General features: G+C 41.7%; 1 protein-coding gene across 1 annotated transcript in view; it reads right to left on the reverse strand.

Annotated features, from left to right (window-relative positions):
* LRGUK (leucine rich repeats and guanylate kinase domain containing) overlaps window positions 1-23,363 on the reverse strand; it is a gene marked incomplete at both ends in the record, with an annotated part of 57,289 nt that extends 33,926 nt beyond the window's left edge. The window contains 10 exons of the mRNA XM_080610554.1: window positions 2,755-2,861; window positions 4,874-4,960; window positions 6,660-6,740; window positions 9,121-9,264; window positions 13,111-13,235; window positions 18,657-18,738; window positions 20,091-20,191; window positions 21,227-21,308; window positions 21,960-22,067; window positions 23,181-23,363. Of these exons, the coding sequence (XP_080466680.1) occupies window positions 2,755-2,861; window positions 4,874-4,960; window positions 6,660-6,740; window positions 9,121-9,264; window positions 13,111-13,235; window positions 18,657-18,738; window positions 20,091-20,191; window positions 21,227-21,308; window positions 21,960-22,067; window positions 23,181-23,363 (1,100 nt within the window). The remainder of the gene's footprint in view (window positions 1-2,754; window positions 2,862-4,873; window positions 4,961-6,659; window positions 6,741-9,120; window positions 9,265-13,110; window positions 13,236-18,656; window positions 18,739-20,090; window positions 20,192-21,226; window positions 21,309-21,959; window positions 22,068-23,180) is intronic.
* Window positions 23,364-24,880: the final 1,517 nt, after the last annotated feature.

Here is a 24,880-nt window from a genome sequence, read left to right on the forward strand (position 1 = left end):
GATACCAAGTCTCATCTCACGAGACCCCACTTGCAGCACTGTGTGCAGTTCTGGTGTCCTCAACACAAGGAGGACATAGAGCTGCTGGAGCAAGTCCAGAGGAGGCCACGAGGATGGTCAGGGGCTGGAGCGGCTCCCATATGGAGACAGGCTGAGAGCATGGGGGCTGTTGAGCCTGGAGAAGAGAAGCTGCGTGGAGACCTCAGAGCAGCTTCCAGTGTCTGAAGGGGGCTACAAGGATGCTGGAGAGGGACTCTTCATCAGGGACTGGAGTGATAGGACAAGGGGTGATGGGTTCAAACTGAAACAGGAGAAGTTCAGGTTGGAGATAAGGCAGAAGTTCTTCACTGTCAGGGTGCTGAGGCACTGGCACAGGCTGCCCCAGGAAGTTGTGAATGCTCCATCCCTGGCAGTGTTCAAGGCCAGGTTGGACAGAGCCTTGGGTGATATGGTCTAGTGTGATGCCCATGTCAGAAGGGTTGGAACTGGGTGATCTGAAGGTCCTTTCCAACCCTAACTATTCTATGATTCTACTTAGATTGAAAAGCCCCCTGTTAATAGATTTCTGCTCCCCATTTAGCAGTTCTAACTATGATCAAGCTGCCTTTTAAAATGCCACATGCATGTATAGTAGGGGAAAACCATCATATTTTTCAGTGGTGTGTTGCTATGTAAGTGAAGAACCACAAGGCACACACAGAGAGGCAATGGCATAAGGAACTTAATGTGAACGTTTTTTGACTGCAGGCTATGCAAGAATGTAACTTTTTGCCTTATTTTCACTTCTTAATACAGATATTACTACAAATTAATGAATTTAAAATGATAGATGCAAATGAACTATATACTAAGCTGGTTCCAATAAACATTTTAGAGTGTAGAAGTCTGGAAAACATCCTCATTAGGAAGATTTCACTAATGACTCTGTCATTTGCTTTCCAGCTGAGCACGGGCGAGCATTCAAAGCATCATTAGCAATCTTGGTCAGCCCCATCTATGTTGGTCTGCATGTTTCTATGTTTGTGTATACAATACCTCTGACACAAGACAGAATTGTTGTTTTCCAGCAAAAAAGATACACGTACACAATCCAGTAAACAAATATTTAAATAGAGCGTATGTCAGCACTGGAAGAAATCCATGCCTTTAGGTAAAAGTATTGTGCTTTTAGTTAAAGAAACCGCCAGCCCTGCAGAGCGGTAAATAAATCTTAGGAGGCTTTTTTAACAGGCTGCTATGAATTCTCAGAGCTGTCATCACCCATGGGATAGCTCCAGTCTTTTGTCAACAATCCCAGGAAACATAAGACTTGAAATAAAGTTATTCTAAACCTAAAGATTTCTGAGCTAATAAATCATGGATCTAAATTCATAGACTTGTAGAATGGTTTGGGTTGGGAAGGACCTTAAGATCATACAGTTCCAACCCTCTGCCATGGGTAGGGACACCTCACACTAGGCCTTGTTGCCCAAAGCCCTGTCCAACCTGGCCTTGAACAATGCCAGGGATGGAGCATCTATTTACCACGCCTCTGGGCACTCTGTGCCTGTGCCTCAGCAACCTCAGAGGGAAGAACTTCTTCCTTATATCTAACCTGAACTTCCCCAGTTTAAGGTTGAATCCATCATCCCTTGTCCTATCGCTACAAACCCTGGTGAAGAGTCCCTCTCCAGCATTCTTGTAGCCCCCTTCAGATACTGGAAGGCAGGTTCAGTGTATTGGGTTAGTCAGTTATGAATTCAGATGTCCAAAATGGTGCTACAATGGGATGTGGGGACATGAAAGTTGATCTCAGTACCCACTGTAGCAAATATAAGAATAGATCACATATATTTCATAACTTTTTCCATCAGAGCATGTTCCAAGTACTCATCAAGGAAGCATCATAACACATCTGCAAAGCAGCAAATTATGGCCATTTCCGATTTCTCCATGAGAAATGAAACCGAGGGAAGTCACCCGGCATGCCTATGGCAACACTGGAAAAGCACAACGATTTGCCTCTCCCACCTATGCTTTTAAGTGGCAATGAGCACCATCTCCTCCCAAAGACAGAAGTAGCTGGACTTCCCTAAGGAGAAACTTAAAAATCTCACCTTATGAATATAAAATGTGCCCCAAAGCCACAAAATAAGGTCATTTTGTTCGCAATGGGATGCCAACAGTGTAAAGAGAAGCAGTAAGCAGAACAGGAAGAAGTTGTGTTTTATGGCTCTCTTCTGTCTCTAGAGATTTTTCAAGTGCCTTTGGGAACTGAGAGAAATTTTGCATCTTTCATTGATGGTGCTTGTGGCCATCTGTTTCAACAGATTGTTTAAAAGCAACGGAGCTGCAGAAAATTTGTCTGAGCCTTTAGAAGTGAATGACTGATTTCATTCCATAATCAATTCCAATCAAATAAGATCTGGGGAATGGGTTGCCCAAGGAAGTTGTGAATGCTCCACCCCTGGTGGTGTTCAAGGCCAGGTTGGACAGAGCCTTGGGTGACATGGTTTAGTGTGAGGTGTCCCTGCCCATGGCAGGGGGGTTGGAACTGGATAATCTGAAGGTCCTTTCCAACCCTCACTATTCTATGATTCTATAAGATTTGCCTGATTTCCAGCCTGCTAATGAACGGAATACCATATCTCCTCTTCAGTAGATCCATTTAGAGGTGGGAGAGGGACAGGAAAACGGCCCTCTAAATATGCCAACACATTGTGCTTTACACATGTGCCACCCTCAGGAGCAGATGTGAAGTGGAGGGAATCTTACCTGTCAAAGATCTTCTGGGGCTGCATCACGCCACGCATAACATGAGTCATATGGTCTTTAGCAGCAACTACTTCTGGAGGAGGATCATATTTATTCACAGCAGCAACCTGTTTAGGGGCAAAAGAAAGAAGAGCAGTGATGTTATGGTTTCCAGCTCCTATATGCTTAGCAGACCACTATGAATAATGGTGGCTTTGTATTTATGAGGGTCAGTCTTTAGATTTGGCTTATCTGTGAGCACATAAATCTTTTCAGGAGTTTTAAGCCCAATCTGATGGATGGACGGATGGAAGGTAGCTAGATATAGCTTACCATCTTTAATATAGTCACCATTTTACTGGAAAGCAAACAGGATGCCATATAAGATGCAAAGTAATTTTGGTTAGGTTTTAATTATCCATTAATTTGCATCCTCTTAGTGCTGGTGGAAGATGCTGATGTAAAATCCTCAGGGACTGAAGTCATTCATTTCTTTGTCAGAAGAGGAACAGAATGGGCATTAACAAAGTAAACAAACTGCAGTTTTCTCCTGACAATGCATTTCTGGCTTTCCTGGAATGAGGAGCACTTAAACTCCAAGGATTCCTTCCATCCATTCTATTGAAAGCTCTATTGAGGGTACTGACCATTAATGCGTTGCATATTTTTTGGTGTTATTAATGCTGTGCACTCAGAATCAGGTAAAGAACTACCAAGTCACTTCAGGTAAACCATCAAATATCAATGAGACAACACTGCTGCAAAACACTGCTGCAAAGTTTTGATGAGAACCATGCCTTTATTAGCCAGTAGTGTGGTGCAACAGAAGTGGGTCTTTAAAGCAAGACTTTCAGTACTCAGGACCCAATATCCACACTATTTCGGGAGGAGTGGAGAAAGGGAGCTCATTTCACTCGAGTTAGTTTGGTCTGAATTAATGGTTAGGAGCTACTTAGTTGCACATCATCCAGTTAAGGTTAAGCCCAAAAGAGGTCTAGTTCATATAGAATCATAGGATGGTTTGGATTGCAAAGGACCTTAAAGCTCATCCAGTTCCAACCCCCTGCCACAGGCAGGGACACCTTCCACTAGAGCAGGTTGCTCCAAGTCCCTGTGTCCAACCTGGCCTTGAACACTGCCAGGGATGGGGCAGCCACAGCTTCTCTGGGCACCCTGTGCCAGTGCCTCAGCACCCTCACAGGGAACATATTGCAAGACTATTCCATACTGAGACTCAAGCACAGCAAGTTGGGCAACTAGGGGGTTCACTTCAAAACCACACTTGGATAAGTGGGTGAATTACACCCTGATATTATCCCTTCTCTGTGCTCAAGACAGAGAGAGTCTGGCATTCAACAAGAACTCTGATATTTATGCAGTCAAAGTTAGGAGCAATGAATTTCCAGGAAGGATAATTTTAAAGCTTATTTCCCTGAAATCCAACCCCAATTGGCAGCTGTTGATCCTAACAGTTCTAGCATGGCTTGGGCCCAAATACTACATGCAGCAACCAAATTACAGTAAAAGCTGCACAACAGGGAAAGGATTCTATTACCACTGAAGGTTTGGTTTTGGCAGAAGATTTTGCAGTGAAAGCTGCATGGAGTAGAATGGGATACAAGCAGCACTTTAACTTCCAGAGTTCACTTTGCCGTGCATGACACTAAAAAACTCCCAACAACAGTATTTTAGAGATAGCACAGTGGTTATCACTTCAGAGTGTTTCATGAATGTAGTTGCCCGTTTGGATTCACTAGCTGAATAACAATGGCTGCTAAGTAAATCTCTTCACTGAACTAAGTTTTTAGGTAAGAAGCCTTGCATTTTTACATACCACAACTGCCAGAAATTCCATAGAGAATCCCAGACTGGTTTGGGTTGGAAAGGACCTTAAAGCTCATCCAGTTCCAATCCCTGCCATGGACAGGGACACCTTCTGTTAAAGCAGGTTGCTCTAAGCCCCATCCAACCTGGCCTTGAACACCAGATTTAAAAGCAGATGTCTGAATTTGTAGCTTATCTTGGGGGCTAAAACACAGGACGTTTGTCACTCCCACATGACTACAAAGCTGCATTTTCATGCATAGTTTTTAATATTCTTTATTTAGGACAAATTCAGAAGGGTATCATATTTACATACCTTTTCTTTCACTGAAATGTTCTTGAGATCCAGTTCTGTTAGTTTGAGCAACATGAAAATCACCGAGAGCCAATAATCTGCTTGCTCCTGAAGGACAAAGTTTCCACTTTGACATAAAGTATCGAACTTCATCAGTCTAATATTTCATCTCAATCAGTTGAAATTGAATTGGCCTTAATACATTGCAACATCAAAAGCTCTTTACCTTGAAGGATGTCAATACACTATAAATTCACACCCCACCACAAGCTTAGCCTCTGCAGCAAGAGTTAATAATTGCTCAAAGTCTCCAACTACATTGTTCAAAAGGTCAAGATGGGAACTTAAAATTCACCACCACGTCCACTATAACACCAAGAAAGACTGTTGGAGAACTAGAAGTGTTATCTATGCAGGGATTATAGAATCATAGAATGGTTTGGGTTGGAAGGGACCTTAATATAACCCAGTTCCAACCCCCTGCCATGGGCAGGGACACCTCACACTAGACCATGTCACCCAAGGCTCTGTCCAACCTGGCCCTGAACACTGCCAAGGATGGAGCATTCACTACTTCTCTGGGCACCCTGTGCCAGTGCCTCAGCACCCTCACAGTAAAGAACTTCTTCCTCATATCCAGCCTGAACTTCTCCTAAGTTTGAACCCATTACCCCTTGTCCTATCACTATGATAAGTTACATAGTAATATTACACAGTAATAAACTATGGTTAATAATTCTAAACTCAGTCATAGTATAGGAACTTTAAAAGAGAATTTGCACCATAAATCTGTTATCATATAGGCTTTTAAGTCTGAGACAATAAAAAGAATAATTGAAAGTCAAATTAAAAAGCCGACACTGACAAGTTCATGAAGGTTCCTAGTTCCAAACCAGTAAGGTCCTGTTAAACAACAGAACAGCTGTCATAAGATGGTTGTTGCATGTATAAGCTATTAAAAGAGTAATTGAAAGGAATATGATGAGACTTTGCTTTGGGGAAGGACATCTGAATAGAAAAAGGCTTTTGGATTACAGAGAGCAGGGGCAGCCTATTTTGGGTATTTCTTACACAGTAATGTCATTGTGTGCCACAACAGACCATCCTCATGAAAGCCAAAGCCAAACTGGCAATTACAGGAAGAAGAAATTAAACTGTTAATATTTTTCTTCTTTCTAACATTGGAAATCACTGTAAAATTCACATAAAATTTAGAAATCACAAGAGTCAGGAGAGAATCGCCTTTTATCACCCAGGACAAATGATAAAGGCAGAGGCAAATTTAGAATTTCCTATATTTTGCAACTGTTGTTGTTGATAAAATGGATGTTTAATTCATTGTTTGAGGAATATTATGGGAGCCATAAATAAGAACTAAGTAAATCCTAGAGAAGAAAAGATGGTACAGGTTCGAGAGACACATGATTTAAATGGGACACTAGTAAGTTCCTTTGGGCTTTTACCAGGGACAATCGAGTACAGACCTTCAAAGCAAAAGAAAAGAGAATCTTTTCCCAAACTAAAATCATGGAATGCTGTGAATACAAATTATAAATGGATTCACAAATTGAAGCAATCAATTCAACAGATTTACTGTGTTAAACATCATGATTCACATGCAGCTTTTGTTTAGACAAAGCTCCCAGACGAAGGTTGGTACCCATGACAGGAAAGCCATCACTCAGTGTTTCCTGTACTGACTCCCTAAAATGACCTGGCCCCTGTCAGATATAGAAGCTGAGGCTAAAGGGATTCTGGTGTGATCCAAACCAGCAGTTCCAGATTCTTATTTTTGGCTTCCTCTTACCTGTACAGGATTCTTTAACAGATTTAAAACTCTGAGGAGAGGCAGATTTTCAATGTGCTTAAGTTCATGCAGCTCAGCAATCTAATTAGTGACAGAAAGAGAACATAAACCAGCAGTAACAGAATCCATGATAACTATGGGGGGTGTGGGAGGTGGAAAGGCATTTTAGTCTCTGCTTTTAAAATCTGGACATAAACCAACTTCATTATACTCACAAAACAGATATATATGTTAAGTGCATTCAATAAGGCACTTCTAGTCACAAAAGGCAGACAACCTGTACGTTAGCTGGAGGAGCAGCACAATACAGACAGCAATTTCAAACCACCTGATCTTTTGCAGTTCTTTCAAATGTCAGGCCCTGACACATTCAGTTTTTATGTGGCTGATGTGCTTAAGTGAGGCAATTGTGCACTTATATTTGTGCTTCAGCTGACTGGCAAAAGAAAATCCTTCTAAGAAGAGTTTCTTTTCACTGCAGCTCAAGTTCATCCTACCTAAGTTGCAGCACTTGATTGAAAAGCATCCGCACAGCTGTCCTTGGCTGTGTGTGTCCAGAGGATGATGCCTTCCACTTAAGGTCTCCTCTATCCACACAGGAAACCTGGCTTGGTTGCACTCGGGCACATCAGACAAGCATTAGAAGTTCAGTGGGATTAAATCAGAGTTTGTGTGCCCAAAACAAAGTCTCACTTGAGGCACTATAAATGCTGAGTGAACAGTTGTAAGGTCGTCAATTAAATCCATCTAATGGAATTCATGTTGCCTCATTTTAGCCATAGCATCACAAAATGGTTTGGGTTGGAAAGGACCTTAAGATCATCCAGTTCCAACCCCCTGCCATGGGCACGGACACCTCACACTAGACCATGTTACCCAAGGCTCTGTCCAGCTTGGCCTTGAACAATGCCAGGGATGGCATCTGCTAAACTGGTTCAAACCAATACCCTAACCTCACTTTATCATTAGTGGAGAGGGAGTTCCAGAGGTCACTGGATCCATGGTAGGCTGGGATGACTGGCCTTGTAATGCTTGATACCTATTCTGCCTCCACTGCTGAAAGACTGAACTTAGAAGACTCCAGATTCTATCCCTATACTCAGTCTAAAACCACAATCCTCCACCATAGCCTACCCAGTATTCATTTAGGGATATGAAGAAGCCCACCATGAAACAGTTTTGACCAAGTTAAATGTCAATTGGGTGGATTTCATAAAGAAATCCTAGAATGCCAACTGTCAGCATCTGGAAAATCACTCAACATGTATAAGAGAGACCTAGTTTGCAGATAAACCAAGCATTTGAAATCACGCTGGGTGGTATGAGCTCAAGAAACTCAGATCTTTCTGTGTTAATTAATCAAAATTCACTTTAAATTCTCTTTAAATTTCCTTCCTTTAGAAGGAAATGTTCAAAACCTGGTGACTCATTAAAGAGATTCAATAACATCATTAAGAGGCAAATTCTGATGAGGTAAAATTAATAGCTTTACATGCTAAAGAACAGTGGAAACTATATGAGGCAATGGAAGTGGTGTTATTAGTGCTAATAGCAACCATACTATTAGTTTCCTGGCTTGTGCAATTGATGTACCTTTAAATGTCAGCCTGAAAACAGTGTGAGAAAAAACAATCCATAGTCTTGTATTACATCCTGTAAATGTATCTTGTAAATGAAGGAAATGACAGAAAATTATCAATACAGTCAAAATATCAATAATATCCTGATTTATGTTTTTATATCTTATTTTCTTAGATTTTTCTTTCATGAGCAGATCCAGCTTTGATGCTAAAATGATTCACAAATTTTCAGTTAAGTCTTCAGTTTCCAGTCTTTTCAGGTAAGGATGCTGGCAGATCAATATCAGTAGTATTCCGTATATATGGCTTGGGTTTCAAAACTCAAACCCAAATGAGTTTGACTGTATCATTGTACTGCCAGTGGATACTGCTGCATAATGAAAGCTGCTTTATAAACAGAGACCACGAATTCTGCCCCATAGGATGTTTTCAGCTGAAAGCTCAGAAGAACCTGTGGTTGTAAAATTAGGCTGAGAGATACCAGCAAAGCCTCCTGAGGCCTGGCAGTAGAAAAGCTGTGATATAAGTAAAAGGCCTCAAGAATAATCAAGCTGGAAAAGCTGCATGCTCATCCCTATCTTATCCACTCAGAAGAACACTCTTGGTTATTTATGTATGTGAGCACTAAATGTGACAGAAGTGATACCTACATAAAGATAAACCCATTTAGAGATCTAAGGCCTAAGGAGTACACTATTGATCAACATGTGAAGCAACACTGGAGTAAAATATGAAAGGAAAAATATGATCTGTTATAATTAATTCCTTGCAGATTTTAAGATTCTTTGATTAAGCCTTAAAAGGGATTGGATTTTAGAAAGAAAAATTATGCATTCTTAGAAAAAGCTATATTATATATATATCAAAATCAAGTATGCTACCTGGTTATCCTCTAAGTTGATCACCTGTAGTAGATCATGTTTCTTCAAGCCTTCTAGACTAGTTATTTTATTGCTAGAGAGGTCCAATGTCTGTAGAGCTTTCAAGCTGCCCAGCCCAGTTGTCTTCTCAATCTGGTTAGAGCTCTAAGAAGAAATGAAAGGACATAAACTGCTGATAAAGTTCTACAGACATAAACCAACATTCCTGAGGAAGAACAGAATTCACGTTGTTATTGAGAATCCGATTACAAATAGGCCTGTTATGCATTAGCCCCATCTTCATCTTGAGATGACACATTACAGCTTTCCACATTGCTCAAGGAAAAAAGAATCAACTATCTCGTGATTAACTTATCTTCAACTCACCTGGAAGAGCAACAAGAGACAATAGCATGAGAAAGAGCTCCAGCATCCTCTTAAAGCTGATCCTAGCTAAAGGATACCCTTGTCAGTATCCAAATTAAAATGTAGAAAATAGATATGCAGACAAAATGATAGAATATATATACATAAATACATAGAATTTCCCTCTGTAATCATGGTTATATTTACACTTATGATTACAGAGTAAATACTCAAAACATGAAGGCAGAACAATACAGTAATGCCTTCTTTGGACTACTGGCAATCTCTAGGATACACAAGTTTATCCTGATGCACACTAAATGAAGCCAGATTTTATTTATTGTCAGTGACAGCATGCATAGGCATGTTTAAAACAACCCCCAAACAAACAAACCTAACTTACTCTTAGTTTACATAGATTCTAACACAAGAAATGACCCAAGCTTTAGTTCTAGACTCTAACACAAGAAATCCCAGACTGGTTTGTGTTGGGAGGGACCTTAAAGCTCATCCAGTTCCAACCTCATACCACAGGCAGGGACTCACTAGAGCAGGTTGCTCCTAGCCGCTGTGTCCAACCTGGCCTTGAACACTTCCAGGGATGGGGCAGCCACAGCTTCTCTGGGCACCCTGTGCCAGCGCCTCAGCACCCTCACAGGGAAGAGCTTCTGCCTAAGAGCTCATCTCAATCTCCTCTCTTTCAGGTTAAATCCATTCCCCTTGGCCTGTCCCTACAGGCCCTTGTCCAAAGCCCCTCTCCAGGTTTCCTGTAGCCCCTTTAGGCACTGGAGCTGCTCTAAGGTCTCCTCTTAAGGAGCCTTCTCTTCTTCAAGCTGAAGAAATGACCCAAGCTTTAGTTCATTAGACTCTAACACAAGCTTTTGAGAACTCATAAACAACTACCATTGTTTTCTATTCTTCCCATACAAGGTACAAGACAGAAGACCTACATTTATCACTGGACACCAGATGGCTTCGTTTGTCAGGGCCTCACAAATCACATACTCATTTCTGCTATGAACTCCAAATAATGTAACACGCTGAAGTTCTGTACTCATCTTTGTCCCAGTGGCCACGCGTACCCAGATGGCCTCTCAACATGATTTCTTCTGGATAACCTTGCAAGCTCTATTTTGCCATCAGCATCACCTTGTGCTGGAAAGCTTAGAAGCCTCATATTCTATTAATAAATTTTTAGGAACTATTGAAATAAATAAGGCAGCTGACTCTAATGTGAATCCAGTTGTCTGTCCTTGACATTTTTCCTGACTTTTAAATGTTTAATTAGGTTATTAATAGCATGGAGGCTCCTTCTTCTCTTCCTGTTCTTCGTTAGACCTCTGGTTAATAGGATACAGCTCAGAGCTCGAGCTGCAAAACACTATGCAAGAGATGCACATAAAATCCTGTGAACAAAAGGGATTTGTGTAGAGATCTTTTTATTTTGCAAGGCATAAAATTCCTAAGAGTCCAGTTCATTAGAGCTGCACTTCTTAGGTTTTTGCAAACATATGCAGAATAAAGGCGCTTTTTTTTGGTATAGCTAGGCAGTATTTACAGGTTTTGATGTCTTTCTGCCAAACTTCAGGCCTCACTACTCTTTCAACCTAAAAATCTCAAGGGAAAACAGAAAAGAAAGCTGAATCAATGGGAGGAGAGGGGATGGCTGCTCCTACGGAGAACTGCATTTTATTCTAACGAGTAAAAGGAAATGCTGTGCTAAAATCCATCTATTTACATAATTTCCACATGAGTATCTGCTTTGCTAATTAAAAAAGACAAGCAGTTGTATAAATAATCGTATCAGCATGTAAGAACCCAACCTGAAGCACATGTTCATATTAATAAGTTTTAGCTGTTACCACAACCTCCAAAGCGTTTTACAGCAGATAACCCATTACTAGCAGAATTATTACTAGGCCTTTTAACAGATGAGGAAATCAGTGCAGACAATGGGTGAGCAACTCAGTGTAGTTCTCCCTGACGAAAAGATCACCCTGTCAGCTTAGATCTTCATACTCCTACAGGCATACTCTTATTTCAGAACTTTTAGGCATGATTTTGCCAATCTGAGTTCATCTTATCCACTAAAAGTGAGACAAAATCCAGTTTTATTACCACTAGGGGCATAACTGAAGGCAGTATATATATATACAAAATAGAGGTGGATTAAAAATATGTTAGTGAACACTATTTGAATGTATTATTCAAAGCACACTACTGTCCACTTTTAAATGTGAACATCTTTCCTGCATATGGAAGCGGAAATAAGTAGAAGAGCCGGGTCTTGATGGGTACAGACCATAGTTGCTCTTTTCTGTATCAATTACTATAGAACAGATGAAAAACCTTTAAAATTTCAAAAGGATTGGAAAAGAATGTTTCTATTCCTGAGAAGGGATTCGTTCACTTTATCTAAAATATTTATGTAGGTGCTTAAAACTAATGTAGCAAATCTGAGCATATTTCTATCTATAGTTTTTTTGGTACTTAGTTTTAAAATCCCATTAAATATCTTTTAAAATCATTATTTCAAAGTAAAACCTGCTAAGAAGTAGCCTGTTGTATTTTATAGCAAGTCAATAGCATCAAAGATAGGTAGGTTTTGCTTGTGTTTCTGCACAACCTCTATATTGATGGCTCTTCCTATTAAATATCTTGAAATGATTCAGAAGAAAGCATTGAGATTATTAAAGTCAATTTACAAGTATGGGGCTGAGGAACACTGAGATTAATGCTTTCCCAAGGCCTGTAGAATGAGTAAGATGCATGCCAACAAGTGTAGGCATTGATAGAGATTAGGGCTAGTTATCCTTGGCTACCTTCATAACCAACAGGCTTGTCCAAGGCCTGATGCATCTTGTGCAATGGAGACATCAGCAGCTGGATCAGAATAATGAAGTGTTTTAAGTGTCCATTTCTCTCCACTGACATTCAAGGCAGCAAAGAACAAGTAGCTCAGGTGCACTCATCTGCACTGCAGCAATCTGAAGCCAGAGAAGATAAATTCCACTACAGCACCTAGAAATATAACCTAGAAAAGTTGTATTTAAACAAATATACTGTAGATCTCTTAATGCAAAGCTGGCAACATAAAACTTCCCATCTCATTACAAGAGCCTTAAATGAGTAGATAAATATCCTTTAATAGAATAGCAGAATTGCATATTAGAGTTGAGCTGTGTTCTAAAACAAAAGCATCTCAGTCCTCACTTTCCCCTCTCCTGTCCCAGCTCCCTGCTATCATCAACACAACTTTATGAGGAAATGTGCTTAAAAAAATGAATTCAATTCATTGTTTGTATTGTGGGTCTTGCACAGTAACTTCTTACACAGCACCTAAGCAACAACAAAACCTACCCAGAGTAAATGCAAAGTATCTTTGGAAAAATCCAGAACCCAGCTGCACATGGCCCTGAGCATCCTCCACAGAAGATGTCTCTGCTTTGAGCAGGAAGCTGGCTTAGATGACCTTCACAGCTCCCTTTTAACCCATATCATGTTATGATTCTGTATTAATAATCCAAATGTGTCCAGAATTACAAATATCTCTGAAAATATTTTAATGTAACCAACTTCACATTTATTAAGGAATTCATTTAATAATAAAAGACAGGAAAATAACTAGAATTACTTTTTTCTTACCAGGTTGAGTATTTTGATAGGTAGGTTCTCAAGGCCACTGATTGCAACAAGTCTGTTGTGTGACAAACTAAGGTGAGTCAGACTGTGACACTTCCCCAGTCCTTGTATCTCCTCTATGTTATTAACTACACAGAGGTTTTTGCAGTTAAGGAAAAGAACTGAACACAAACCCTTAGCAATTAGTTGCTAAATTAGCCAATGGAGCTGAATTTTATGGTGTGGGGAGCTGGACATTAAATGCTTCATGATAAGGAGTTCTAAAACCCAGTTACTCACACCCACCCCTATTCTGGAATTTACTGCCTCCACGTTTGACTGACACAGCTTTTGGTAGGGCAGCAGGGCAAGTGACACAAATCAAGATAGAAATATCCTTCCTCTCCTTTTAGAGAGGTCCTTAACTCCGATTGTTTCTGTGACCTGGTTTACAATGCAGTCCTTCAAGGTGGCATACCAGGCTGATGGCAAATCAAGAGTAATGAAAATGAGGGAACAGGAGCTGAGGGAAGAAACTACTACCAGCATCTTGAAAATTATGCTGTAAATCTCTGGTCTTCTTACCAGATGTGCATATGCTGGCTAAAACATAGGAGTATTTATCATAGAATGGTTTGGGTTGGAAGGGGCCTTAAAGCTCATCCAGCTCCAACCTCCGGCCATGACAGGGACACCTTCCACTAGAGCAGCTTGCTCCAAGCCCCTGTGTCCAACCTGGCCTTGAACACTGCCAGGGATGGGGCAGCCACAGCTTCTCTGGGCACCCTGTGCCAGTGCCTCAGCGCCCTCACAGGGAAGAGCTTCCTCCTAATATCTAACCTAAATCTTCCCCCTGTCAGGTTAGAGCCATTCCCCTTGTCCTTTCCCTACATTCGTTGTAAAAAGTCCCTCTCCAGCTTTCTTGTCAGCCCCTTTAGGTACTGGAAGGTCTTTGACTTTATGTCTTTGACTTTAACTGAGCACCACTCATGTTACGTCAACTGTAGAATACAGGTACATGGCTTATTCACCAGAGGAGGGTGTGTTCTCTTTATGTTTATAAAGTACTTAACTCAACATGGCTTCAAACTGACCTTGACCTCCAAGCATCATACACAAATTACTAAAATCGTAACAGTCAACAGTACTAAGGATGCTGGGGATGGACTCTTCATCAGGGACTGTAGTGATAGGACAAGGGGTAACGGGTTCAAACTTAAACAGGGGAAGTTTAGATTGGATCTAAGGAAGAAATTCTTTACTGAGAGGGTGGTGAGGCACTGGAATGGGTTGCCCAGGGAGGTTGTGAATGCTCCATCCTTGGCGGTGTTCAAGGCCAGGTTGGATGAGGCCTTGGGTGACATGGTTTAGTGTGGGGTGTCCCTGCCCATGGCAGGGGGGTTGGAACTAGATGATCTCAAGGTCCTTTCCAACCCTAACTATTCTATGATTCTATATGGGGCTATTTCACTCTAAATTATACCTGTTCTATACTGGCCATCTGTCCTGAAAAGGGAAAATGTATTTTAAATTACCATTAAAATCAACAGCAGCAGTAAAAGTAGTTGGGATTCCTCTCAGCCAACTTCAGCATTAACACAACTACCCTCATTCCTTGCACAAAGCACGTCTCCTTTGACAACAAGCCATCTCTCTTACAATGGGATGAACTGCAGAGGTACCTGACTCTCTAACTCTGAAATCAGATAACTCTGATCCAGGCATCTAGTTGTTTAGTGACTGAAGTTCGATGAGAAGAATTACTCGTATTGTTAATGTCCAAGCTGGAAGGAGTTAAATGAAAACCCAAGAAATATAATTGGGAACAAGAAATAGCCAGAACATGCAGGACACAGACAAATGCCTTCAGGCAATCACAGAAGAAAACATTTTTAATTGAGCAAATGAACTCTGCCTGCAAAGAGGGAACGAAACATGAATTTTCATTCACATTTCTGGTCTTACCAGGCAGCAAATGATCAAGATTATTTTCTCTCACTCTGAATGATACTGTAACCAAACAAAACGTAAGCTTAAGCAGAACAAATGGAATACTCTAAGAGCTGTCACCTAACTCTGTTTTTTCCTAACTGCATTCCTATATAGGTACTTAATTATACCCAAGTTCTATACTCACAGGCCTCGATGGAGAAGCAGAGGAAAAGAAACAAGTTAGTAAGCACAGATTTAGCTTTCCATAGGACTTCGCACTAGGCTGTCTTTCTGATTTTAGAAAAGAAACCAAAACCATCCACAGGCACTAACGTTTGACAGATATTAGAAATAAATTAAGTTGATCACTGTATTCAAGGGCATGTAATTATATAGAATCATAGAAAAGTTAGGGTTGGAAAGGACCTTAAGGTCATTCAGTTCCAACCCCGCTGCCATGGGCAGGGGCACCTCACTCTAGACCATGTTGCCCAAGGCTCTGTCCAACCTGGCCTTGAACACTGCCGGGGATGGGCCATTTACCACTTCTTTGGACAACCTGTTCCAGTGCTTCACCACCCTGACAGTAGAGCTTCTTCCTTATCTCCACCCTGAACTTCCCCTGTTTCAGTTTGAACCCATCACCCCTTTTACTATCACTACAATCCCTGATGAGGAGGTTACCAACTTTCTTCTGGTCCACAACTAAGGGAAATCCGGTTTTGAGGAAACAGGGAAACTGTAAATGTTGGGGCAGTTTCACTGGTATGTTTTAGCAGCCCTGCCAATGCAAACCATGTACTAAGTGCCAGTTGTTGGTGTTTGCTCGCTGGTATCTCAGAGCAGCGATTCACAACCTTCAAAATCTATGGACTATATGTGCCCATAAAGTCAATGGAATCAAGTTCTTACAATGTAATATATTTAAAGAGGCTTTTAGTTTCAGTAGAAAACTTGTAGACTTACAAAGACAGCTGAAATTCAATACGAAAATCTGTCCTTAAAATGAATTCAAAAATATATAATTTAAGGCACATTCTATAAGACTGCTAATCTGTAGCACTCTCATCTAATAACAGTCTCCTTGGGTTTCTTTACCAGTCTTGCATGACATTTCTGATAGTTAAGGGAAAACAGAAAAGAAACTGAAAAGCCTTCCTAGACAAAGCCAAAGCTAAAGTGGAGTTTAAATTGCATCATGTGTGTGATGAACAGATGAAAACTGTCTGAAAGAGACTGCAATTAGCTCCCAAACCAAATCTTGCAAAACCTGGTTCAGAATTATTCTACTGGAATGAAAAAAAAGGTAATTTTTACATTCAGCTAGGAAAAGTAAAGGTGGCGATAAATGATCTCAACTCTGCCTGCAGTGCTGATAGTAGGGTGGAAATGGGTGAAACATAGTTGAATGAGTCTTTAAAGACCATCACTTAGAAGCTGATGGTATTGAATATCTCTAAGTGTAACCACTGTCTTATTTCACGGCATGACAGTGGCCAACCTTGGATGGCTCAATGCTTCTTCATGTGGCATATAAGCACTGGAGGAAAAGACCTTCGTCCATGATGGTGGAAAAAGAACACAGCTAAGGAGGATCTGTTCTGGGTTGCTGTATTTTTCATTTTCCTTGGCCCACTGAATCAGTTTTCCCTCATCTTTCTCTCTGCATATGGTTAGATGGTGGACAAGCAGTACCCACCTGAAAAGAAGCTTCCTTTACTCAGTGCAAAGCATTAGCAATCTTGCATGTGAGACTCAGGTGCAGTTGGATCCAAGTGAGCAGGCTCACTCAGATATTAAGTGGGTTTCATACCAAAGGAGACTGCTTCCCTTTCAACTGACTCATACAATGGTTTGGGTTGAAAGGGACCTTAAAGCTCATCCATTTCCAAACCCTGCCACGGGCAGGGACACCTTCTACTAGAGCAGTTTGCTCCAAGCCCCTGTGTCCAACCTGGCCTTGAACACTGCCAGGGATGAAGCATCCATCTGAGGAAGAAAAGTTTTGGTGTGGAAAAACTATTAAGCCATAAACATCAATATAAAGCAGCAAATTGCTCAGCTCTAAAAACTAATACAATCAGATTTAGTCTTTTAATGACTTACTATAGTGCTTTGTCAGCTCTTACTGCCAAAGCTGTCTCCTTCTCTGGTTTGAGCACTTTCCTCCTTAAATACTCATTTACAAACCTGTCAGGTGTGCTTGTGTATGCACTTGTCAGAAAAAAAGTTACAATGACCTTACCATCTGCATCATAATCTACTCAAAGGTGCTAAGAAATGCTTAGTTACTGTCAACAAGGAATGCCTGCCAAACAGTTCTGTTACTGCATGATATTTAATACAGTATTTTCAGTTAGGATTTCAACGAACAGCTTGTTTTGTCTGCCATGTCTTCAGCGAGGAGTGCTTGACATGGGTTAGGAACAGTGCCACTTTGCTATTCTAAATCCTGCACTTCTAAATCCCGCACTCATTTTCCACTCTTTCAGAGGCTCCTGTTGCAACTGTATTCCTGAAATAAGTGTTCCATCCCATCGCAATGGCATCTTCATTGGCAAATGAAGAAATGGAAGACAGCACACTGCTGCACTGAAAGCAACTGAAAAAATATTGCTTCAGATACACAATATACATCTCTGACCTTTCTTCCCTTTTCAGTTTGCCATGTGGTTTTTGCTCTGTGAGGGAAAATTAGAATTGCAAAGGGATAGTGTGTCAATGCCATTTGCTGACCAGAATCCTGCACACCTTCTAAAACATGTGAATAATGTAACCTGGGCACCCTGCAAGTGCTTTATTAATATTGTTTGGTAATGGGATAAGAGACAGAGAAAAATCTGCCACAGCTTCTGTCTTTTCACTTTCATGGAGTGGAAAAGCAAGATACAATTCCTGAAGCAAAGAGGAAAGGCTCACAGGCTCTCAAGAAGCAATTTGAAGCAAGACAGCGAGTCAACATGAAACTCCAGATGAATTTTCAGGAGAATCTTCAGGAAGACCAAGAGTGCTATGGAAAATGAAGCCTTGAAGAAACTTAACGTCCAGGTTCATGTTTATCTGATTTCTGCCAGAACAGTGTTTCTAAGCCCACAAAGTGGGTACCACAGTGGGGACAGTGGGGAGCAGTACACCTTTGTTCTGTGTACTTCTCTCAGCACATCCAGAAAGGTTTTCCCTTCTTAAGGATTTTATTCATTGTCACTAAATGGTCTTGTTCTCCAGAGAGCCTCTACAGTCCCTGTGTCTTAGATATCTTTAAGATTAAACAACATGCACATTTTCATTTAGGGGAGCTTAGTCTTCCAAGCTGATTTCCTATTAACCTTTAGTACATAAAAATACTGGCATTATATATTATCTCTGCCAAGCAAACACAGCGTGACATGTCACTGCTTCAGTTCTACATGATGCAAAGTGGAAGGTTTTTGTGTTCCTCTAGTGTGCTAAATCCTTACATGCATACACAAATACTTTAAAACCCGTGCATGCCCAAGTAAATTAAAATCAGTATCAACACCAGTGTTTAACCTTTCTTCTAAAGACAAAACTAACATGAAGAAACAGGTATCCATCGAAAGCAAGTTCAGAAAGCAAACAAGCAACTTTTGTCCCATTCGAGTTTCCATAAAGGATACAATCCAGCAAGAGTTTAGTGAGTGACTCGTATGCTGACAAGTTTTCCATTTTAGGTATTTGATTGTATGAGAAATCAACTACCTAAAGGAAAAAAGAGAAAGAAAGTTAATTTTATTTCAACAGCACTTAGAGGTGTCTTGTAAAAAGAAATGGCTCTTACATTAAACTTGTGATCAAGGGTGTGGAAGATCATTAATATTAATTCAGGAAGAGGGGCCTTAGACAAGGGCCCATAGGGACAGGAGAAGGGGAACAGCTTTAACCTGCCAGAGAGGAGACTGAGATGAGCTCTTAGGCAGAAGCTCTTCCCTGTGAGGGTGCTGAGGCGCTGGCACAGGGTGCCCAGAGAAGCTGTGGCTGCCCCATGCCTGGCAGTGGTCAAGGCCAGGTTGGACACAGGGGCTTGGGAGCAACCTGCTCTAGTGGAAGGTGTCCCTGCCCATGGCAGGGGATTGGAACTGGATGAGCTTTAAGGTCCATTCCTACCCAAACCACTCTGTGATTAAAACTGGAATATAAAGAGAAAGGTTCTTTTTTTTTATGACACACAGAATTCACATTTTGAGAACTTCCAAAACTATGCTTTGTTTCAACAACATTATCATTAATGGTCCTGTAATTATCCAGACATATTAAAGAACTAACAGAGAAGACAGAGGAATATATGGAGTTTGTATTTCAAAATACCCTCTTGCTTTTAACAATCCAGTGGGCTACAAGAGAACTACAGCAAAGGGAAGACTACCACCCAGCTACAATTCAAGCACATAGAATCATAGAATAGTTAGGGTTGGAAAGGACCTTAAGATCATCCAGTTCCAACCCCCTGCCATGAGCAGGGACACCTCCCACTGGACCATGTCACCCAAGGCTCTGTCCAACCTGGCCTTGAACACCACCAGGGATGGAGCATTCACAGCTTCCTTGGGCAACCCATTCCAGTGCCTCACCACCCTCACAGTAAAGACCTTCCTCCTTATATCCAATCTAAACTTCCCCTGTTTAAGTTTGAACCCGTTACCCCTTGTCCTAAAAAACTTGTGTAAGTTTTAACCTGTTACCCCTTGTCCACATGTTACAAAATGATTGGCGCCAGTCAATTTGAAGGGCAGGAACCAATCCCACTAAAGGTCTGATGAATTCAACAAGGAGGCAAAAGTTCTGGCTGTATTTACCTCTGGCTACAACAGTTGGTTTTACAATACAGCTTCCCATGGCATGCAAAGGTTCAGAGTGTCAAAGAAAGAAAGAGACTGAAATGTCCAGCATGAAATACCCAAAGGCTTGGAAAAAGCTATTAAAATGTCAAATGAGGTAAGAAAGAACAAGGAAGGCATAAAAATTCACTTCTGCATATGTCCAAATACAATGTCTAAGTTAGATTTAGAAATGAGATAAATTTAAACCTACAAAATGCATATTTGGCAACTTACCTTGAGATTTTTAGGTGGTTTAAAACCAAAATAAGTAGTCAATTCATTGTTGGAAGCATTCAGTTCTAGTAAGTAAGGCATGTAACTGACACAAGAAAGATCTAGTAACAAAACAAACAGTGAAATCCTTCACTTGAACGCATAGGTAAATGCAGAGGTCATCATGTCAAAAAGGGATAGTTATGTCAAACAGCAATCAAGAATGAATTTGTAGTTACACATTCAGAAAGTGATGTTTAAAGTGCAGATATACTAACACCTTCTACTAGAAAACAAGACAGTTTCTAAACCATAAAGAATAAATATTCAAATTCTACATTAAATTTCCATTATATCAACTGATTTATCTATAAACCAGAAGATAGTTTTATATTCCAGCTACCTCTGGAATGACAGAGAAACTACCTCTGTCCTAAGTTAGTAATCACTGGAGAAAAGTATTTCAGCCACTACTGAAGACTAAATGACCAGTTGCTATGGAAAAGTCCCTGCTCTGTTCAGATCCAGCCTTCTCAGACAAGCTGTAAGTAAAATGAGCATGGAGAATTGCTGCCACAAAACTGCTGCTATTCTTGGACTCCAGCACCTCAAGTGAAATGAACTTCAAAGAAATAATGCAACAGGTTGCCCATCACAGCTTATTCCTTTTGGTGTTAAATGAGTTGAGGAGTATGAGGGAAGAGGGAAGGAGCAGGAGATAGAGTTTATCCCAGTCTCTATTTATTACCTTTCTAAATCATTTTTCACACCTTATCACCAATGGGAAACCTTGACAAAGGAAAGCCCAAGGCTGGGAAAACTGTTCCAGACATAACTTTAAATATTACGATGTCTGCACATGTAAAACCTCAACCTTAACCTTGTATTGACATGCTTGCTTGCATTTTATCTTTGGATAATAAACTGGACAATAATCTCCATGTTCTCACTGATAAACATATGCTGGCACAGCTGCCTGAATGGTCCATACATCACTCTCAAGAATATCTAGCCATGGCCTCATTCTATAGAGCTGGAATAGTTACACCATTAAAACGTAGACCAGGCTTTGTGATACTAAAGCTACATGGTAGAATGCATTTCTCATCTTACATGATTTCACAAGCCAAGAATTTACTAGTCTATTTACTACATACCATTAATTTTATTAGATGAAAGTTCCAGCTTCTGTAGGTGAATGTATCTGGAGAGAATGCTAATGTCACTTAACTCACGACCCTGGAAAGATAAAGAAAGGGACTTTAATAACTGGCTGTATAACTTCAGCTGCTCTCCCAAGATACACACAGTAGCAGGAGACACTGAAGACGTGCCTCAAGGTCCCTCTGGCTGGATGTGTCAGAACAGGATGGCGTATACAGAAAGTGATGTTAGAATGGTGAAAATGTCAAAAGATGACTTTAAAACACAACCAGGAGAGATATCTGCAGCCAGGAAAAGTGCCAGCAAAACAATTTGCATAGAAAAGGGAGCAGCAGCATCAAGGAAGCTTTAAGAGACACAACCATTGACCCATTTCTGAAGGGGCAATGGATGCAGCATTCTCAGGTGTTTCACATGCTCCTGTATTATTTTCCTCCAGCTGACTGAAGCAGGAAGATGTATTTTCACACCTGAAGATTGGGTAAGGAAGAATCTTGCTGCTGTTGGTACTAAGTGCAAAAAGAATACTGATATACAGTTGCTAGCAGGAGCCATGCTGTGTCTTGTCAGAAGTCCCATGTACACGAAGCTGCATTGACAAATAGAGACAAAAACCTGCCTCTTGAAGGTTTGTTTTTTTTTAACTAGACCAACTACTTGCTGTTAAAAAGAGGAAATCTTTGAGCAGAGAAGCACTTTACTTTGATGGTCTTTGCTCATACTTACTGAAAGCGACAGGTTAAGATAGACGTATTCGATACCAGTGGCTGAGTGCCCCAGCTTGTGGAGTCCCTCAGCCACGGTGTCTTCATCCAACACTCCCTCAAGCTGACCCTATAAAGTAGCAGAAATGGGAAAGGAATGGATTAAGGGTGGATTTATGAAATGAAATCCCCCACAAGGGGGCTGTTAGGGATGCAACTGGGAATGGAGTTTCATTATAAAGTCCTCTAACACTGCTTTCAGGGCTCCATCACCCTACTAAGGCACTACACAATGCTTAATGCAGCCTCAAACCAGATAAATAGAAACATGTCATGTACTACCTCCACACATTTGAAAAGGTTCAACCGGTTTCTGCTGGGTTATTTTTACCTTCTGATTTAAATGCACAGCTCTAAACAGGAGCCATTTTCAGAGATACCGAGCCATGAAACTCACATTGCTCATGGATGTTAACATCTTAGCAAATCAGCTCTAACATAACTCCAGCATTGCACCCCAATATGCACTCTATTGGAAGCCGTTTAAATTGGTTCAGCATGAGCAGCTAGCGCTGCTCTTCAGAGAGCAGTCTTTGCCAGAGAGGGCACTTGACAGATGGCACTAATGAACCACTGCGTAGGTTTAATGAGAGAATAAGCCAATGGTTTGTGAAATCCCTGCAAGCTTGGAGAAGTCACACAATTGCTAACCCAGGGACCATGATAAAGAACGTTTTAAAGGGTAACCATCTGAACTGCAGCACCTACATGTTATAGCAATGGAGACTACAGATGTGTTTCTACTAGACAAATATACAAGGTCTTAATGCTGTAGCAGTGGACACTGTTAAGCCCAGCAGAGCAGAGAGAAAGAATCCACTTGGATCCAGGGGCTTATTCAGTCTCAGCACTGGGCATATAAACAAGAAAGGCATTTAATTTGGCCATTCATATGCCAGCTTATCTTTAGTCTTTCTATAGCAAAAGAGGAGAGGGGCAATCCAGAGCTATTCTGGATACTATGGGAATAAAATAAACCCTAAAAAAAGCAGAAATTAGAGGTGAGGGGAAGAGACCAAACCAACCTTTCGGCTTTTTGGGGAAATGAGAAATCACTACTTAGTGCTCCCATCAACTTCCCCTTCTTTCCCCCGTAACAACACTGAGTGATGAGGGGGGAAAGGGTTGCTCCCTCACAAGCACACCCCTCCTCCCCTAATAGCTGGGAAGCACTGATCTGAACCTCTGTGTGCTCCGACTCTTCTTCCTTTCCATCCTCCTCCTGCTTGTCCTCTTGGTGAGGCAGGCTGAGCCGTGGCTGCTGCAGGCTGGGCCTGTCCTGGGACTGCTGGGGCTGTGGTGCCTGAGGAGGAGGAAGCTGCTCATCGAGGCTGTTGCCTTCTCCTTTCTCTTTACCCCCAGCCATGAGCTGTAATGAGGGCGCGGAGGGAGCTGCTCTATTGACGCTTCGCACTGAACGACCACTCCATCACCCCTCCCTGCAGGCCGCCGGCATCTTGTTGCTCTCCCGTTGCCGTGGAGACGGGGGAAGGGCGATCGGCCCCAGCCAGCCAATAGAAAGGCGGCTGGCGGAGCGGTGCAGGATGGGAGTTGTAGTTCTCCTTGCTGCTCCCACCCGTAGCGGCCGCCGAGCTGCAAAGCATCTTGGGATTTGTAGTCCGCCTCACAGGTGACCTCAGCGGGCACCGCATCCCTGTCACACAGCCCCGCTCCTTTCCTCTTCTTCCTCACCCTCCCACAGCAGGGGTAAGCGCGCGTTCACCTCCATTTGTGTGTTACGGATCAGGATTGTCAGAAAAATAATCTTCAGGGCACTGTTATCCAGCTGCAAAGCCCCAACATGGGCTCGGTCCAGGATGGGGGCCTTGCTCAGTGGCACCGTGCAGACAGTCTGCAAACCTGGCTTCTCATCGGCTGTTTTAGTCACAGGCCAGTCCTGGTCTTCCTGGTTTTTGTCTGGGAGGACTGGTAACACTGATCATTTGTACTGGGAATCACAGCCATCCTCTGGGGTGAGAGTCTGGGGCTGTTTGCAAGGGTGAAGTAATGTGTTCTTCCTGAGAACAAAAGTACAGTTTCAGAACTGATGGGGAAAAAAATCTATACAATTTTGCTGGAAACATTTGGGAAATAGAGATCACAGTGGGGGAAAGTAAATTCACAGCTTCTGAAACAGCTTTGCTTGTCCTGGTCTTTCTTTTATCATCACAGAAGCCTGACTCCTTTCACAGCTTGGCTCATGGGGTGCGTGGACCATCTTGATGCACAGTGCGCCCACGGGTGAGCTCAACTGGCATAGAAGTTTTCATACCGTGCTTCCCGCATCCTAAAACACAGGGCAGTTGGTTCACCCCTATAGGAGGTGGGACACTTTTTACACAACTGAGTTGTAGAAACATCAGTATTTAACTGAGTCTCATTCGAAGAACCCTTAAAGGGCATCAAGACAGCCACAAGCTGGGTGAACTTTGTGTTATGGAAAAGCTATGAGGGTTTAGGAAGAAATAACCTGCAGAGAACCTTTTACTCCAGATCACAACTTTGGCTGAGTGTTGCCCTGCAGCCACACAAGGAGGAGCACCCTGCCTACCAAGCAAGGTTGCTACTGCAGCCAGAAACACCTACAGCAGCAGAGCCCTACTGGGACCTGATACTGCTCCCATTGCTTTCCTGTCATTCAGCTAATGGCTGTTGGAGTCTCAAAGCAGAGAATGGGAGTGATCTGGAGTATTGTGATTGCTCTGGAGGCCCCACCATCTGTGCTGGGTGGCAATGACAGCCACCAAGTGCAGATACTGCCTGGCACAACCCAGGTTTGTGGGGAGCATGGGGTGTGTGGTAGGACAGAGAACACCACAGCAGCCCATGCAAAGCACAGTAGTAACACTGGGATTAAATCCCTTCTATACATATAGACTTTTC

Source organism: Psittacula echo (assembly GCF_963264785.1).
Source record: "Psittacula echo genome assembly, chromosome: 1".
Lineage (NCBI taxonomy): Eukaryota > Metazoa > Chordata > Aves > Psittaciformes > Psittacidae > Psittacula > Psittacula echo.